Source organism: Bos mutus, chromosome 14 (genome assembly GCF_027580195.1).
Source record: "Bos mutus isolate GX-2022 chromosome 14, NWIPB_WYAK_1.1, whole genome shotgun sequence".
NCBI classification, from domain to species: Eukaryota; Metazoa; Chordata; class Mammalia; order Artiodactyla; family Bovidae; genus Bos; species Bos mutus.
This window is the reverse complement of record NC_091630.1, coordinates 51,724,272-51,744,140: the sequence shown is the minus strand read 5'-3', so window position 1 is coordinate 51,744,140 and position 19,869 is coordinate 51,724,272. Positions and strand designations below refer to the sequence as shown.

Sequence of the window (19,869 nt, the reverse complement as noted above, 5' to 3'; positions counted from 1 at the left end):
GCCTTCTTTCAATTGTATCTTTATCAAGAGACAGGTGAATGTGGTTTGGTAGTGACTGTTCAGTGGTCAGTGCTTTAAGAAATTATGATATTCATGGATTGTAATGCAGCTAGGTGACTCAGATGGTAAAGAATCTGGCTGCAATGCAGGAGACCCAGGTTCAACCCCCTGGGTGGGAAGATACCCTGGAGAAGGGAATGGCAACCCACTCCAGTATTCTTGCCTGGAGAATTCCATGGACAGAAGAGCCTGGTGGCCTATAGTCCCTGGGGTTGCGAAGAGTCAGACACGACTGAGTGACTAACACAAATGCAGCTAGAAAGTAATTTAAGTTCAGAAGACTAAGCATCATGTACCTATCATGATCAAAATTCAATTACTTAATAACTTTGCATAACAATTTTTTCTTCATTGGATAGTATAGATGAGAGACTATGAATAAAGACTTGAATTTTGCATAGGAATATGAGCATTCAAAAGACTAAGAGAAAGAACTCATAAAAATTATATTTTATATAAGGCATTAAACAAGGGTATAGCTCTATTATTTAAGTTTAAGGAGAGTTTTTAGCAGATATTTGGACTATTGTCCTGTAGTTAGTAGGTTCTTAGCATAATGTCTTTATTTTCACAAATTGAAACAAGGGTTTCAATGTATGGCTCTATTGAATTTGACACTAAATGTTATCTACATTAATAATATATGAAGAGTCTGGTTTCTAGCTCACCAAGGGCACAGAAAAATAACAGGTTGTTGCTTGACACACAAAAAAGCAAACTTGCAGTCTTTGTGTTCCTTTATATTTCCGTTTGTAGAATAAACCAACTACTAACAACTCTGACCAAACTATTGACCGACTATTTTTTCTTAGATGTTGTCTAAAAGGAAATATTGAGGTACATGACACTAAGCAATGTTGGTTGACCAGTATCTAGCGAAAATATACTCAAAAGAAAACAATGTATATAAATTTGTGTATACGGAGGAATTTCGCTGGCTCAATCCAAGGAAGAATTAATTGACAAACTGTGGGAGACAAGGAGTTGCAAGTGTACCCGAACCCCATCTAGGTTCTATCTCCGTCTCTTGCCACTGCTCGTCCTCTGCAGGTCTGTTTCAATCTCTCTCCTTTCAGGCCAGCCAACAATACCAAAAATTTACATTTGACAGGTTTTTACCATGAGAGATTGTTCTACATCCAAAAAAATAAAGAAACCTAGGGAAGGACTCTGACTTGGTTTGGGTAAGGTACCTACTCCTGGTCTAGTCGACTACAATGATCTCTGGTCAGAAGGCCCCAGCAGGCCTTTGTTAAGTTGGCCTGTCCTGTGCTGTGCTTAGTCGCTCAGTCATGTCCGACTCTGTGACCCTATGGACTGTAGCCCACCAGACTGCTCTGTCCATGGGGATTCTCCAGGCAAGAATACTGGAGTGGGTTGCTATTTCCTCCTCCCAGGGGATCTTCCTGACACAGAGATCAAACTTGCATCTCTTGTATTAGATGACCATCTAAGGTCATCCAAGTTGGCTTAGATCACCTATAACTCCATATTCTATGGTCTTAGGATTTGAATCATAGTCTTAGTGACTTAGGGATCTTGCTACCCAGTGAGACCTTACAATCTCAGAGACAAGTATAATTACTGTGGTTTATTCCTTGCCCACCAAGTCACACAGAAATCTGTACTTTCCAAATCCCATTCATTCATGGCAAGTAGTCTGCCAGTTGTCTTCATTTCTGGGAGCCCTTAGGTGAAGTGTAGGGCAGAGTTTCAGTGTCCTGAGTTTATATGTGAGGTGGCAGCAGGAAAGAGGGGACAGGAAAGGAAGTAGGGAAGGTGTCAGGCAATTTTTCCTTCAATTGTGAATACTCAGCTGGGCTGTGGTTCCAAGAGAGGGCTGAACTGCAGACCTGGAACACAGGGATGAATGACCCAGCCCCCAGTCCTGAATTATTTATCTGCTAGGGAAATTGTGATGGAAGGTGAGAAAGGTAAGGTGGAGCAGTAACTAGAATATGTGCTATGATTTACTGCGTGGCTGCCAGTCAGTTTGAATATCTGCTAGATTTTGTTTGTGTGGGTGTGCTCAGTCATGTCTGATTCTTTGAGAACCCTTGGACTGTAGCCTGCCAGGCTCCTCTGTCCACAGAATTCTCTAGACAAGAATACTGCAGTGGGTTGTCATTTCCTCCTCCAGGGAATCTTCCTGACCCGGGGATCAAACCTGCCTCTCCTGCAGTGGTGGGTGGATTCTTTACCACCGGTGCCACCTGGGAAGCCCAGACTTTGTTTAGTGGCAGGCAGAATTAGAATTCCTCCTCTTGTCCTGGTGTGTACCAGACACTAGGGACCAGGGCCTCTCTGGCCTCTGGAAGCGCGACTTGCATGGCCAGCTAACCGAAAGGAGACAACATAGTCACGCCGCCAGACGAGACTTTGTCCTCGGGGTGTTGTCCCTGTTAAGTCAGTTCGTGCCGCAGTGCCTTGGGGTCTACAGGATTTTTGACTGAGGTCTGACTTTCTTCAGCACCAGCTTCCTTTTCTCCTCTCAAGGAGCTAGATGCTCACAAAAACATTTCAAAGTTCTTCACTCTGTTCTTAATTGAATTACTTAGGACCACAAGTGCTCGCTGTGCCATACTGGAATCTCAAGGGCCTCTAAGACCACTGGAACCCACCAGGCACATCCAGAAGGCTCTGGTCTTATCTGTGTTGGTTCAGTCTAGTCTGGTGGGAGCAGAGCTTGAAGGTTGGCTTCAACCAAGCCCACCCGTCCCTGGGATATGCCGTTTGGGTCTGCAGCTTCACTCTTGTCACAGGGGCTCCTTGTGTGGAACATGAGAGTCTCCCCAGCCCTGACACCATCTCCTGAGCCCTGGCACGTTCATTCATCCACATTTATTCACTCTTACAGCACTTGATGCGCAAAGCCCGAAGCTGGAAGACAGATGATAATTTTCAAGGAACTTCTGGTCAGAGGAGCTTGCAATCTAAGTAGTTTTGTTTTTTATCTTGTTTTGTTTTTGTGATGAAATATAACAAAGTTTACTATTTTGTTTTAAAGTGCACAATTCAATGACACGAAGTAAAATCTCTGTGATATTTAACCATCACCATCGCCTGTTCTAGGTACTCATATAAGAGGAATCATATACAATGTTTGTCCTTTTGTGACTGGCTTATTTCATTTAATGTTTTCAAGGTTCATTTTATTATAGCATATGTCAGAATTTTATTTCTTTTTATAATTGAATAATATTGCTTTGTATATATATACCACATTTTCATTTATCTGACTTTTATGAATAATGTTGCTATGAACATTGGTATCTTTTAAATATATTAACTCATTTAATTCTTATGACAGCTCTATGAATTTAAGTACTTTTTTGGTCTCCAATTTATAGATAGGGATAGTCATGTAGCTGGTCATGGCAAGGCCTATATTCAGACCTATAGGCAGAATGCCATGCACACTCTGAATTATACACTGTGCCTCCGCTAATAGAAATAGTTCTTTAAAGTCAATATGTCCTCAGTACATTATCTGCATTATTTCTAAATCCTTAAGATACTCTTATGATGTGGGCTTTATTATCCTTGTATTCCGAGTGAAGACATTAGGCTTGGCAAGACTACATGATGGATGCAGGAATGCCCCAGTGTGTTTGCTTCTCCGTGCTTCCCCCCACAGCCAGAAAACAGCAAAAGGCAGCTCATGGGACATGGGGCAACACAACCCTTTCTGTACAGACCACAGCGAGAGGAGCTATCTTGGATATAGAGCTCATGAGCACTGTGGGGGGACTCAGTACCCCATAGCTGCAGAGATGGTCTAACCAGGCTCTCAGATGAGACTAGGAACGTTGTGTTCTATTTTGTTTTTGATACTTACAAAATGTTGGGTTTTAGTTTTTTGTTTGTCTATAAGAACTCATACTCTAACCATGGCTATGCCAATAGAGTCAAAGTAAAATAGATGATTATTTCCGTTGTTGGCTACATTTGGAAAAGATATTTTAAAAAGGACAAATGCTAACCAAAAAAATCCTGACAGAAAAAAATCTACATATGCCTGACCTGAGAGGATCGGTTTTTAACAACTATAAGTTAGCTGGCTATTTAGATAACATCTTGCTTCTATTTAGCCATGTGGACAAAGCCATATTCCATTTGCATGACTGCGTGTAGCTCTTAGGACCCTGACCTGGAGCTCTAGTGTTGGCTTTCCTAATCCTTTTCTCCCCTCCTTTTGCAGCTGACACAAAGATGTACTTCAGGTCAACATTTTACAAACACTCAGAAACAAACTATCTTCCCTTCAGAGATCTGGCATGCATAACCTTCACAGCCATCTCCCTCTTTGGTTTTGCAGTTTGAGAAAATGGCATGTAACATACCTAACCAACGACAGCGGACAATGTCAACATCTGGAAAAGCTCTGTATGAAATTCTTGGTCTGCATAAGGGAGCATCAAATGAAGAAATTAAGAAGACCTACAGGTACAGAGGAAGTTCAATGATGGCATTCCTTGTACTACTAGTGATAGCTATGTTGTAATTGGTGAGGCTCAGAGACATAAGCTTCCTGCTGAGGCCTGCTAATCAGAGCTTTGGAACTCTTGTTCCATTCCCTATTCTACAGCTGAGCAGCTGGGAACAGAAAGCATGACGCTGGTTTTATGAAAGAATACCTTTCCAGCATACCTTTTATGCTGGAAAGGTAGTCTTGGGTTCTAGGCCTATGTTGTTAGAGAGACAGACAGACAGACAGACACTGCAAATGACCAGGAATTGTGGTTAACTGACATGATAGCACCACCAAATATGGCAGAGGGTTTTAAAAAATAAAGGGGGGTTTCTTGCAATTGCTGTATTGTGCTATGCTTTTCAAGTCTTCCATTTTGATCTTTCATATCTGATCTAGTTCCAACTTAGCTCTTTTTGGGAAAAACTGAAATAACTTTTTCTTAAAAGCGTCAAGGAATTTTAAAAAGGATTAAGTATAATTATTTTGCAAAATTTGGAAATTACTAAAAATGAAGATAATAACATTTATCCATAATTTTACCTCTACTGACAATCACTGAAATTTTTCTTCCAGTCTTTAAAAAAATATCTAGATAATACAACCCCTACATTGTCCCCATCTCAGCCTCTGATAACCACCAGTTTGTTCTCTATATCTGTGAGTCTGCTTCTTTTGTGTTATAGTCACTAGTTTACTGTATTTTTGCATTCTTCAATTTTTTTCCAGATCCGTGCCTTTTATATTTTAGGAAAACATAATTTTTTTCTCTGTTTTATTTAATTTTTTATTTTTATACAGTTTTTAAAGGTTACTTTCCATTTACACTTACTAATATTGGTGCTATTCCCTGTGTTGTACAACACATCCTTGAGCCTAACTTACATTCAGTGGTTTGCACCTCCCACTCTCCCACCCCTATACCGGGCGCAAGTATCTTTTTGAATCAGAGATTTTGCTTTTTTTCGGATATATACCTAGGAGTGAAATTACAGGGTCATATGGCGGTTCTATTTTTAGTTTTCTAAGAAATCTCCATACTGTTTTTCACAGTGGCTATACCAATTGATATTCCCACCAACTAATTAGCTTTCTTTTTAAAGAGGATCTATCGTGAATACAGGTGCCATTTAATATTGTGATTTTTAATGCCTGTAACCTAGGCTATTCTGTAACTTAATTAATTTAAGGTAAGCCATTAAAAAAACATTTTAACTTACTTGTTTGGCTGCAATGGGTCTTAGTTGTGGCATGTGGGATCTAGTTCCCTGACCAGGGATCGAACCTGGGCTCCCTGCACTGGGAGTGCAGACAGCCACTGGACCACTGGAGAAGTCCCACGAGCTATTTTTCAACATGTAAATTCTTTTACTTTACCCTATAGTTAATATCCTTGTACATAAATGGTAATGCATATTTCCAATTATTTCCTAACTTACTGAAAAATAAAACTGTGCCTTTAGAAGAAAAATGAATCAAAAGACAAATGAAAGTTTCAGATTTTAATCAGTTACTTCTTGATTTGGTCTTGAATTAGGAAAACTTTTTTTTTTTTTTGTATGGAAGTTTAAAATCTTTAAGTAGGCAAATTTGTTAGTCATTTCCTTTATGGCTTTTGCTTAATCTGTTGTGATTAAAAAGCCTCTCTTGATTGTAATATTATAAAAATATTTAACCATTATCTTCTTATAGTACATTTATAATTTTGCTTTTATATTCAATCTTTGATCCATTTGGAGTTTATTTTGACATGAGAAATGAAGGTAGGATTCCAAATTATTTTTTTCCTAAATCACTAGCCCACCAAAATTTATTGACTTCTCCATTTTTATCTACTGATGGAAAATTCTTTGACTTTGGATTAGAACCTTCACCATGTGGTAAGCTCTGGGCCCTGAAATGCCTTCAAGAAGCACATGTTGAAAAATAAATGACAGCTGTGAAAACTGCCATTTGGACCCAAATAGTTCTGTGAAATGGTATATTTCGATCAAAGTCAATATCAAACTTCTAGTTTACTTAACTTAATGTGCTAGAAAAGTCTTTGCTGTTTCATTGCACCCTAGTGTTACCCTGGAGTGTGGCTAGAAGCTGTTCGGCTTCCTGTGCGTAGATGTCCTTGGTGAAAGGTCATTAAACTTGACCTTTAAGGCTCTGGGCTGAGACATTGTGCTGGGGGTGAGACTAGGAATCAAAGCAAATGCACAATAAGCATAATACCTACAAAGATGCTTCCTAAAATGAGAAAAAAAGTGATGTCTAACTGTAAGTTCTAGAGCCCACTTTACAAATGTGACTTTTAATTGCCTTTATTTTGTAAACTGAAATTTCAGGTCATATCCTAATTAAGGCACTAATTATGCTGAGTAGTTTGCAAGTTTAATCATTACAACCTAAAGTCTCTTCATGTAATCAGTGTCTTCCTATTAATTTTGTTTTAATGTCATACAAATATTATTTTTTCAGCTGATTAGGATACTAGTATGCTGCCAAAAGTCTCTCCTTCTAACTAAATTACACATTTGTATTCTGCTAGTTATTCAAAATGTATGAGCAGGCTGAAAAATCCACTGAGAATATTATTCTTATATTCAGGGATCTGGATCAAAGCAGTGACAATACAGTGAAATTAAAAGGCACTGAAGTTTAATAAAATTACCAACTGTTGAATCTATACGCCGCTTGACCGCTGTTGTAATCCTTGGTTGTGCTCTTGAATAAGGTTGAGCTAGAAATTTTATTTTGTTTTTGAATACATAATATATTCACCTGATTAACATGAGATCACATAAAATGAAAGTGTTAGTTGCTCAGTCGTGTCAGACTCTTTGTGACTCCATGAACTGTAGCCCATCAGGCTCCTCTGTCCGTAGAATTCTCTAGGCAAGAATACAGGAGTGGGTTTCCATGCCCTTCTCCAGAGGATCTCCCTGACCCAGGGATCAAACCTAGGTCCCCTACATTGCAGGCAGATGCTTTACTGTCTGAGCCATCAGGGAAGAACACATAAACAGGTATGCAAGAAAAAAGTCTCCTTCCTACCTCATAGCCCCCAGGTTCCCTCCCCAGGAAAACAATTCCTTGTGTACCCTTCTACAGAGAGATCTTATGCCTATATAAGCATATATAGAGACCTTCTGGTCTAGGCAAGATGGTTATAGGCCTGTCTCTCCCAGTTCCTCACGCGAAACATGACAAAAAGCTTTGGAAATAACTCAGACAAAAAAAGAGAACCTTCGAAAGGTAGAAGGAAGAAGAAAAGGCAAATTAGTTAGGGACCACAGGAGCAAAGGAACAACACTGTGACAAGGCCTCTGACGACTCCACATCTAAGGGAAGGTAAGCCAGGCCTGGCCTTTCCCGACACCCACTGTAGCAATGCAAGGCAGCCAGGTGGTCCTACACATCCTCCAGACTGAACGGGAGCCCTGCCAGCAGCTCGAGGCAATCCCCACAGAAACGGCCAGGGGACCCAGTGAATGTCTCCCTAACAACAGCCAGACAGAGGGCTTTCCCCAGCCTGAGACTCCCCTCTCTCACCAGAGACCCCACTTTACAGGGGAAATTAACAACGAGGGATTCTGCCACAACAAACACCCAGCCCAGGAAGTGTTTTTGTCCCTGCCCCGGGAGATTCTCTTTCCCCACCTAGAGGCACCAAGGCACCCAGACTGGGGAGGCTCCTTTCACTTCTTCATCTAGAACCAACGAGCACCAGTAGGGTCCCCAGAGGCAGGAGACAGACCAAGCTGACCAAAACAACACCATTAGGGTCTGAAAATTAGATTGTCATTGGAACCACTGACCACAAAAGTAGGCTAGGACCTGCAAGCTAAACTCTAACAAAGTGACTGACTGTTCAAGTAAAACATTTAAATAGGACCCAGAGGGGCTTCCCTGGTGGTCCCATGGTTAAGAATCTGCCTTGCAGTGCAGGGGACTCTGGTTTGATCCCTGGGGTGGGAAGATCCCACATGCCACAGGGCACGACCATGAGCCACAGCTGCTGAGTCAGTGCATGGCAACTACAGCAGAGCTGGTGCTCCACAAGAGAAGCCACAGCACTGAGAAGCCCGCACACGGCAACTAGAAAAAAAGCCCGGACAGCAACAAAGACCCAGCATAGGCAAAAATAATAAATAAATAAATGTTTTTTAAACTATAGTGTTTTACTTAAAAAAAAATAGAAACCAGAGTCTCATAACATAATAGCCAAAGTGTCTAGATTAAAATCACTCATTGTACACAAGGAAAGAAGGAAATCCCAACTTGCATGAGAAAAGATAACCACCTTACTCCCACACAGAGATGAACCAGTTATTGGAATTATCTAGGCATCCTAGAGTAACCATCAAAAAAGATTCAATAAGCAATTGCAAATCTCTTGAACCAAGTGAAAAAAAAAAAAGAAATTTCAGCAAAGAAATAGAAGTAATAAAAAAGAACCAAATGGAAATTAAAGAACTGAAAAACCATAGAAATAATACAACTAACTGGATGAGCTTAGTAGTAGAGTGGGATAACAGAGAACAGAATCAATGGAGGACGGATCAACAGAATATATGCAATCTGAACAGCAGAAAGAAAATAAACTGAAAACAGACAGTCACAGGAAACTGTGAGGCCATTAACAAAAGACCCAACTTTTACAGCACTGGTGTCCTAGAAGGGGAGGAGAAAGAGTGGCACGGAATGAGTATTCAAAGAAATAATGACTGAAAATTCCCCAAATTTGGCAAATTATACAAACCTATAATTCAAGAGGTTAAGTGCATCTCAAGTAGAATAAATCTAAACAAATTCATGCCAAGATACATCATAATTAAACCTTTGAAAACTAAAGACAAAGAAACTATCTTAAAAGCAGACAGAGAAATGACATAATACCTGTATGGGAACAGTAATTCAAATGACAGCAGATTTCTCATCTGAAATAATAATGACCAGAAAGAAGTGATACGATAGTTTTCAAATGCTTAAAGAACTGTGAATTCTATGTCTGGTGAAACTATCATTCAGTCAGTCAGTTCAGTCGCTCAGTCGTGTCCAACTCTTTGCGACCCCATGGACTGCAGTTCTCAAGGCTTCCCTGTCCATCAGCAACTCCCAGAGTTTACTCAAACTCATGTCCATCGAGTCAGTGATGCCATCCAGCCATCTTATCCTCTGTCGTCCCCTTCTCCTCCCTCCTTCAATCTTTCCCAGCATCAGGGTCTTTTCAAATGAATCAGATCTTTGTTTTTTTTTTTTTTGGTGAATCAGATCTTTGAATCAGGTGGCCAAAGCACTGGAGTCTCAGCTTCAGCATCAATCCTTCCAATGAATATTCAGGACTGATTTCCTTTAGGATGGGCTGGTTGGATCTCCTTGCAGTCCAAGGGACTCTCAAGAGTCTTCTCCAACACCACAGTTCAAAAGCATCAATTCTTCAGTGCTCAGCATTCTTTACAGTCCAACTCTCACATCCATACATGACCACAGGAAAAACCATAGCCTTGACTAGACGGACCTTTGTTGGCAAAGTAATGTCTCTGCTTTTTAATATGCTGTCTAGGTTGGTCATAGATTTTCTTCCAGGGAGTAAGTGTCTTTTAATTTCATGGCTGCAGTCATCACCATCTGCAGTGATTTTGGAGCCCAAGAAAATAAAGTCCGACACTGTTTCCACTGTTTTCCCATTGATTTCCCATGAAGTGATGGGACCAGATGCCATGATCTTAGTTTTCTGAATGTTGACTTTTAGGCCAACCTTTTCACTCTCCTCTTTCACTTTCATCAAGAGGGTCTTTAGTTCTTCTTCACTTTCTGCCATAAGGGTAGTGTCATCTGCACATCTGAGATTATTGATATTTCTCCTGGGAATCTTGATTCCAGCTTGTGCTTCATCCAGCCCAGCATTTCTCATGATGTACTCTGCATATAAGTTAAATAAGCAGGGTGGCAATATACAGCCTTGACGTACTCCTTTTCCTATTTGGAACCAGTCTGTTGTTCCATGTTCAGATCTAACTATTGCTTCCTGACCTGCATACAGATTTCTCAAGAGGCAGGTCAGGTGGTCTGGCTATCCCATCTCTTGAAGAATTTTCCACAGTTTGTTTGGCATAATCAGTAAAGCAGAAGTAGATGTTTTTCTGGAACTCTCTTGCTTTTTCTATGATCCAATGGATGTTGGCAATTTGATTTCTGGTTCCTCTGCCTTTTCTAAATCCAGCTTGAACATCTGGAAGTTCATGGTTCATGTGCTGTTAAAGACTGGCTTGGAGAATTTTGAGCATTATTTTACTAGTGTATGAGATGAATGCAACTGTGTGGTAATTTGAGCATTCTTTGGCATTGCCTTTCTTTGGGATTGGAATGAAAATTGAACTTTTCCAGTTCTGTGGCCACTGCTGAGTTTTCCAAATTTGCTGGCATATTGAGTGCAGCACTTTCACAGCATCATCTTCTATTTGAAATAGCTCAACTGGAATTCCATCACCTCCACTGGCTTTGTTTGTGGTGATGCTTCCTAAGGCCCACTTGACTTTACATTCCAAGCTGTCTGGCTCTAGGTGAGTGATCATACCATTGTGATTATCTGGGTTATGAAAATATTTTTTGGCTATTTCTGTGTATTCTTGCCACCTCCTTTGAGATCTTCTGCTTCTGTTAGGTCCATATCATTTCTGTCCTTTATTGTGCCCATTTTTGCATGAAATGTTCCCTTGGTATCTCTAATTTTCTTGAAGAGATCTCTAGTCTTTCCCATTATATACTTCAGGAATTGAAGTCATTCTCAGATTAAGGAAAACTAAAACAATTAATCACTAGCAGATCTACTCAAAGAATGGCTAAAGGGTGTTCTTCAAAAGAAAAAAAAATGATAAAAGAAGGAATCTTGGATCTGAAAGGAAGAAAGAACATGAAGGACACAGAAATACTGTTGTTGTTCAGTTGCTCAGTCCGACTGTTTGCAACCCCAGGGACTACAGAAATATGGGTAAATACAATTGACTACCTTCTCATAAGTTTTTAAAATTATGTATTATGATTGGTATAAAAATTATGTGTGCTTAGTCATTCAGTTGTGTCCAACTCTTTGCGACCCCATGGACTATAGTTTGCCAGGCTCCTCTCTACATGTGATTCTCCAGGCAAGAATACTGGAGCGGGTTGCCATGCCCTCCTACAGGAGATCTTCCCAACCCAGGGATCAAACCCAGGTCTCCTGAATTGCAGCCAGATTCTTTACCATCTGAGCTACCTGAAAAACCCATAAAAATCTTTTAGCACCATTTGATATTCAAGACAATGACATTTACAGTGGAGAGGATAATGGGATCTAAATGGGAGTAAAGCTTCTGCACATCACTCAAATTGGTAAAACACTGCTATCAGTAGACTGTGATAAATATATACCCAACCACTAAAAAGAGTGGACAAATTAATAGACTCCAAAAAGTACTACAAGTAAATCAAGATGGAATCCTTAAAAATGTTCAAATAATGCCCAGGAAGACAAGAAAAGGGAAATGGGGAAATGAGAAATAGAGGAAACAAGCAGAAATCAACTGGTAAAATGACGGACTTACGTATTAGTAATTAAATGTAAATGGTCTAAGTATGTTAAATTTTCCCTTTCTTGTTATACAAATGGTGATGTACTATCATTCCTATCTTGTGTGTTGCATTCTTTTCTAATATATCTTGGAGATCATTCTAAGAAATGATCAGTTCATAAGGCAGTTTCATTGTTTTCACAGTGCTGTATAGCCAAACGGTGAATGAATCCTTTCTCTGTCAATGGATATTTAGGTTGTTTTCCATCAAGGCTTCCTTTTTAAACCAACTTAGAGCTTCTCAGAGAAGGAAACAGAATGTTTTCCATAGTCCCATAAAGGTAGACAGAGGTGGGAAGAGGAGAACTGTTTTGGTTCTTATCCACTTTTCAGCTTTGCTAGGTCCCAATTCTCAATTCCTGAGCAAGTAGCTAATGGGCTCAGCTAGATCAGATGCTCACCCACGCATGCCTGGCTCAGACTAGAGATCTGAAATCACAAATCCCCATTACCACTTAGCAAGGACTGTGGGATCCAACTCTATGGGAAGGAGAAGTGGTAATGTTCTCAAAGAGAGGGGGTACAGAGTTGGATGGGAAATTATCAATATCTTTAGCTCTTTATTTTTAAGAGAGTATCATAGACAGAAGCCTCACAGATCTCTCTCAGTCCCTTTCTAGGTCTATTTAGAAATCTTTGTCCTAGAACTTTTCTGTGAATAAACCGTCTCTTTTCCCCATATCATTGTTTTTCCTGCATTATGAGTACAGTCATGTTTCATTAGTCACCTGATAAATTGGAGCCCCCAGCTTTCTCAAAGGACATCAAGGAGTATGACAAGAGGAAGGTTTCTACTGCGTCAAGCCACAATGTACCAAAAGCTCTTGCCTCACTGAGACTTTGTGAAGAGATCATTTTTTCAAAGTGCATGGAGCCCTTTGTGGAAAACCACAATTAATGTACCAGGTACTATTATGAATGGACAGATACTCTCATTATCCTTAAAAGTCTGAAATTATCCTGCTATTTGGTGCTACTGTTCAAAAACCATTTATCTAGCATAAGGTGAGTTTCTGTACCATGTAAAAAGTGCCACATCATGGAATGAGATTATGCTATGAGTCTTTTTTTTTTCAAACGTTGAACTTTTTATTTTATATTGGGGGTATAGCCAATTAACAATGTTGTGGTAGTTTCAGGTTTGTGCCATGAGTCTTATCCAGGGCCTTCCTTATGAAATAAATCTGCTTTTGGTATCATGGAGTGTAATAACTCTTAAGAGTCTGAAGTCTGAAAAAGTGAAAAAAAGTGTTAGTCACTCAGTCATGTCTGACTCTTTGCGACCCTATGGACTGTAGCTCCTCTGTCCATCGGATTCTCCAGGCAAGAATACTGGAGTGGGTTGCCATTTCCTTCTCCAGGGGATCTTCCCAACCCAGGGATCAAACTCAGATCATTGCAGGTAGATTCTTTACCATCTCAGCCACCATAATTCCCAGGAGTTTGAAGTCTAAGCCTTATTTAATCCAATTTTCCCATAACTGGGTCATGTCACTTGATCCCAACAGGGTTTCATAAGATGAAGGAAGATTTCCCCCCATTCTCCCACTTCCTAAAAGTCTTTACTCCCCCTTTTTCAAGCTGTCTGAAGAAGACTTACTTGAGTTAATCTTTTAAAGTTTGGATACACCCGGAATGGTTAAGTATTCACCCATCTTTCTCATATTTGCTGCAGCTTTAAACAGACATGCTTTTCCCTCTTGCCTAATTTAAGCAGCACCTCTGAACCAACAACATTTTTGAGTTAGGAAGCTGGTGAAGGAGGAGACAGACAATAGTGAATGGAAAACTAGAAAATAGAGCCAGCTGTGCAATTTAGAGAATCTAAGTCTTGAGTAGTCACAATCTCATCTGTAACTTAAACGGTAGTTTTTATTTACACTGATGTGTACACTGATGTGAAGTTACTACATGTGTACTAACTTCACTCATGTGAAGTTAGGTAAAAACAAACTTAAGATGGTCGAAAAGAAGGCTGCTTGGTCTCCATGGTGTTTATGCACAAGAGCCTAACACATGGTTGGCCAACTAGAGGAGAAATCAAAGACTGAGCTCTTTCTTAAGTCCTCAGAGAACCACAGAATCAGAATGAATCATTTGTACGTTAGCACCTGGGTCTCTTTGTCCATGGATGAGCTTAATTTCTCCTTGTAGACAAGGTACCAAAATCTTGGTTCCCAAGGTAGCACGGACTCAGTTGATTCTTCTGTTTCATTCAACTTCACCTGGAACTTTCTGGAAATTGTCTTCCACCTCTGAAGAGGTGAGTTGCCTCAGCCAAGACCGAAGTGAGGCAAATGGTGTTTCACAAGAGGCAGGAAAGATTGTCATTTCCATAGAGATCTGTGGTAACCCCAATATGTGGTGCTTTTACCCATCTTTATCAGCAATTACAGGTCATAATAGAGGTGCTTATGAATAAAGTTTAAATGTCAGGGGAGTGCATAGCTAATAGAAGAATTGTAAATATTTACAAGGCAAAGTGATGATTCAAGCTCACAAAATAAATTGAAATTAATCTCTATCAAGCACTAATTTGCTTCCTGAATTCTAAAACCTTCCACTGAAAAGAAGAGTAGATGAGGCTATGCCAGAGTGATCCTCCAGGTCAGTAAGAACTTCCCTTCTCCTGTAGCAGATCCTCTTGGTTCTTCCTCTTAGTTGAACTTGATATAACTTGATCAAGTTGAACTAACTTGATTCTCTTCATTCTTCATGCAGCATCTATTTTGATTATTCTTGGGCTCTAGAATCATTATGATCAATGATTTTTTTCCCCACTCACTCATTCACTCAATACCTGTTTACTTTTGAATACTTATTATATTACACTGTGAGAGATGAATATACATATCTATTTCTATATCTAGATATGTATATTCATCTCTCACCATGATGGAATACCAGCTGAGCTATTTCAGATCCTAAAAGATGATGCTGTGAAAGTGTTGCACTCAATATGCCAGCAAATTTGGAAAACTCAGCAGTGGCCTCAGGACTGGAAAAGGTCAGTTTTCATTCCAATCCCAAAGAAAGGCAATGCCAAAGAATGCTCAAACTACTGCACAATTGCACTCATCTCACATGCTAGTAAAGTAATGCTCAAAATTCTCCAAGCCAGCCTTCAAAAGTACTGGAAATGAGAACTTCCAAGTGTTTAAACTGGATTTAGAAAAGGCAGAGGAACCAGAGATCAAATTTCCATCATCTATTGGATCATAGAAAAAGCAAAAGAGTTCCAGAGAAACACCTATTTCTGCTTCATTGACTACACTAACACCTTTGATTGTATGGATCCAAACAAACTGTGGAAAATTCTGAAAGAGATGGGAATACCAGACCACCTGACCTGCCTCCTGAGAAATCTGTATGCAGGTCAAGAAGCAACAGTTAGAACTGAATATGGAACAACAGACTGGTTCCAAATAGGGAAAGGAATATGTTAAGGCTATATATTGTCACCTTGCTTATTTCACTTGTATGCAGAGTACACCATGTGAAATGCTGGGTTGGATGAAGTACAAGCTAGAATCAAGATTGCAGGGAGAAATATCAATAACCGCAGATATGCAGATGACACCACCCTTATGGTAGAAAGCAAAGAGGAACTAAAGAACCTCCTGATGAAAGTGAAAGAGGAGAGTGAAAAAGTTGGCTTAAAATTCAACATTCAAAAAACTAAGATCATGATACTGGATGCTTGGGGCTAGTGCACTGGGACGACCCAGAGGGATGGTATGGGGAGGGAGGAGGGTTCAGGATGGGGAACACATGTATACCTGCGGTGGATTCATTTTGATATTTGGCAAAACTAATACAATTATGTAAAGTTTAAAAATAAAATAAAATCAAAGTAAAACAAACAAACAAACAAAAAAACTAAGATCATGGTATCTGGTCCCATCACTTCATGGCAAATAGATGGGGAAACAATGGAAACAGTGAGAGACTTTATTTTCTTGGTCTCCAAAATCACTGCAGATGATGACCGCAGCCATGAAATTAAAAGACGCTTGCTCCCTGGAAGAAAAGCTATAATCAACCTATAGAATATTAAAAAGCAGAGACATTACTTCACTGACAAAGGTCTGTATAATCAAAGCTATAGTAGTAGTCCATATGGTAGTAATCCAGTAGTCAAGTATGGATGTGAGAGTTGGACCATAAAGAAAGCTGAGCACCAAAGAACTGATGCTGTTGAACTGTAGTGTTGGAGAAGACTCTTGAGAGTCCCTTGGACAGCAAGGAGCTCAAACCAGCTAGCCCTAAAGGAAATCAGTCCTGTATATTCATTGGAAGGACTGATGCTGAAGCTTTAACACTTTGACCACCTGCTGTGAAGAACTGACTCATTGGAAAAGACCCTGATGCTGGGAAAGATGAAGGTGGGAGGAGAAGGGCACAATAGAGGATGAGATGGTTGGATGGCATCACCAACTCAATGGAAATGAACTCCGGGAGTTGGTGATGGACAGGGAAGCCTGTCGTGCTGCAGTCCATGGGGTCTCAAAGAGTTGGACATGACTGAGTGACTGAACTGAACTGATTTCTGTATCTATGTCTACTGATGGTGGTAGTGGTTTAGTCACTAAGTTGTGTCTGACTCTTGTGTCCATGGGATTTCCAGGCAAGAATACTGGGGTGGGTTGCCATTTCTTTCTCTAATGTCTTTTTCTCTAATGCCATTGCTTTCTCTAATTGATACATATCTGTAAATACAAATTTTGTGCCATTTAAAGAGGTTAACTTATAAAGAGTTAGATTTAGTAAGGTTTAAAAGATACATATTAAACAACAAGCAAAACAAGGGAAATTGTGGTGCAGGGGAATAGATTAATTTGAGCATAGAATTCATATCAATCATTTAATGAAAGTGAATGCTTCATGCCATTATTCATTTCTGTTCCAGGCATTATGGTAGGTTCTGGGGGTACAATTCTAAGCAAACCATAGTCACTGATCTCATGTAACCTAATGGAGGAGACAAGAATTAATCAAATGGTGACAAAAATGAGTGTGTAATTACTGATAAGATAAGGAGATCTAAAGGAAAAAAGGATAGTTCCATGAGAGTATATAACAAGGCTGATGTGGACCAAGGATTAGAGAAGTCTTCCACAAGAAACTTAATGCAGACTTAATTTTAGGACAAATTACACCAATTTTAGAACAATTTACACTGGCTTCCCTGTTGGTCAGCAGTAAAAGAAGCCGCCTGCAATGCAGGAGATGCTGGTTCTATCCCCAGGTGGGGAAGATGCCCTGGAATAGGAAGTGGTAATCCACGTCAGTATTCTTCTGGAAAATTCCATGGACAGAGGAGCATGGCAGGCTATGGTCCATGGGGCCATAAAGCGTACGACATGATTGAGTGACTAAGTACAAATAAATACAGGCATGAAAAGTATAAATGAGTAAATCAGTATGACAAAGCAATGCTTGTTTTCCTGGCGGCTTGAGCAATGGTCCTCAAGCCAAAAAACACAATATAGCAATTGAAAGAAATTACTGCTAAGTAACTTCAGTCGTGTCCGACTCTGTGTGATCCCATAGACGGCAGCCCACCAGGCTCCCCCGTCCCTGGGATTCTCCAGGCAAGAACACTGGAGTGGGTTGCCATTTCCTTCTCCAATGCATGAAAGTGAAAAGTGAAAGTGAAGTCGCTCAGTCATGTCCAACTCAGCGACCCCATGGACTGCAGCCCACCAGGCTCCTCCGTCCATGGGATTTTCCAGGCAAGAGTACTGGAGTAAGGTGCCATTGCCTTCTCCGTGAAAGAAATTATGTAGATGTAAATGTGAAAGCAAGAGTGGTGGTTTGGTGGTTTAGTCGCTAAGTCATGTCCGACTCTTGCAACCCCGTGGACTGTAGCCTGCCAGGCTCCTCTGTCTATGGGATTTTCCAGGCAAGGATACTGGAGTGGATTGCCATTTCCTTCTCCAGGGGATCTTCCTGACCCAGGAATCGAACCCAGGTCTCCTGCATTGCAGGCAGATTCTTTTACCGACTGAGCTACAAAAGCAAGAGTATGATGGTACAAAACTAACATTGTTTTCCTCATTGGACGTTGCTACATCTTTTAGGTGCCAAAATGTTCCTTAAATCTGCTTTGTCTATCAGTATTCTTGAAACAGAAGCGTAAAGTATAAAAGTATACTTTCAAAGAAATGTTTTCTATAAACTTTAAAAATGCATTTTACTGAAATTCGTATATGTATTAAAACTATTGATAAGTGATGATATCACTGGAAATAGTTGAATAAGGGACTCCTAAAGTCTGCTTCACCATAAAAACAACTAAAAATCTGAAAGATTTTTCAACTATCAAAACTATTAGAATCAACCTTTTCAGAATCTGGAAAGTGTACAAAAGCTTGTGGCAACTGGGGTGTACTTATTTTTAACTAAGTTGAATCATGGGAAGAACAGTGAATTTCATGGCATTTTAAATTATCCTAGTCCCACAACTTGCTCCTGTGCTCAGTTGTAACCTTGAAAATAAACTGCCTGCATTCATGGTAGTCCTGGTACTACAAGAAGCAGGAAGGACTTCATTTGCAAATAACTGTCAGTGGATGATCTGTCTGGTGGCTTTCAGGAAGACCTATTTAAGAGGTTTGTTTCATCTCACCTAAATCAAAACTCATCCAGTGCTAAAGTTGCCATGAAAAGGAGTGGGGGGGGGGGATTTGTTGAAAACATTTATGGGCAAATTTGTAGTCATTGCTGCCTGAAGTAAGGCTAACAGTTGGGGTAACAGTAGACTCACTAAAGAAACTTGGGAGGAAAGGCTGAGGAATGAGATGCTTTGGGGAAAAAGGGCTTTGGAAAGCTCTGACATATTTCTGGGAATCTATAAGCTACTCTCATGCTCAGGGCTCTGCATATGCTCAGAAAAGACCCAAGAAAGCCCTAGGGTCTCACTTCTGGCTGACCTTGAAGAGATGTGCAAGCAGGAAGTGAAGGCTGTTATAAGGCACAGTTGTAAACTGCCTAGCTGAGTGCTTAAGGTGTGTCCTAAGAGACACACACAGAGCCCATCTGCAAAGACTGAGTGATCTTTGGTTCCAAATGTGTAAGAAAATTGGTTTAATCCTTATCTGATCATCAAGCTAATGGAATAGAGACTTCAGTGGCCATACATGACTAAGAATACAGACTTGATAAAACTAGGTTGGAAATGTTACTAAACAATAACTACCACAAGTTAACAACGGAAAACCATAGAGAAAGAACAGAATCTGATATGTACAGTTGCCAGATTATACTATTCAAAATGTCCAGTTTTCAAAACAAAATATTATGAGCCATGCAAAAACAAAAAGCAAGATAATAAGGCCCATATGCAGGGTGAAAAATAATCAATAGCACCTGTCCCCGAGAAAGCTCCAAATTTGGACATGTTAGACAAAGACTTTAAATAAGCTAATATGTCAAAGGATAAAGAAAATCTTATCTGAAGAACTAAAGGAAAGATGAAAATGGTATCTCATCACATACTGAATATTAATAACAAAAATTATATAAATGAACAAAAATAGAAATTCCAGAGTTAGCTGAAAATTACAATAACTAAAATGAAAAATTCACTAGAGAATTTAATAGTAGATATGAGCAGGCAGAAGAAAGAACCAATGAAGTTGAAGATAGATCAATTTCTCCACATATACCATCATGCACACCAACATATACATATGAGTCCCAGAGAAGAGAAGAAAGAGAAAGGGGAAAGAAGAA

General features: G+C 39.8%; 1 protein-coding gene across 1 annotated transcript in view; it reads left to right on the top strand.

Annotated features, from left to right (window-relative positions):
- Positions 1 to 4,387: 4,387 nt before the first annotated feature.
- The window catches only part of DNAJC5B (DnaJ heat shock protein family (Hsp40) member C5 beta), a 54,655-nt gene continuing 39,173 nt past the window's right edge, over positions 4,388 to 19,869 (top strand). The window contains exon 1 of the mRNA XM_005892948.2: positions 4,388 to 4,506. Within this exon, the coding sequence (XP_005893010.1) occupies positions 4,388 to 4,506 (119 nt within the window). The remainder of the gene's footprint in view (positions 4,507 to 19,869) is intronic.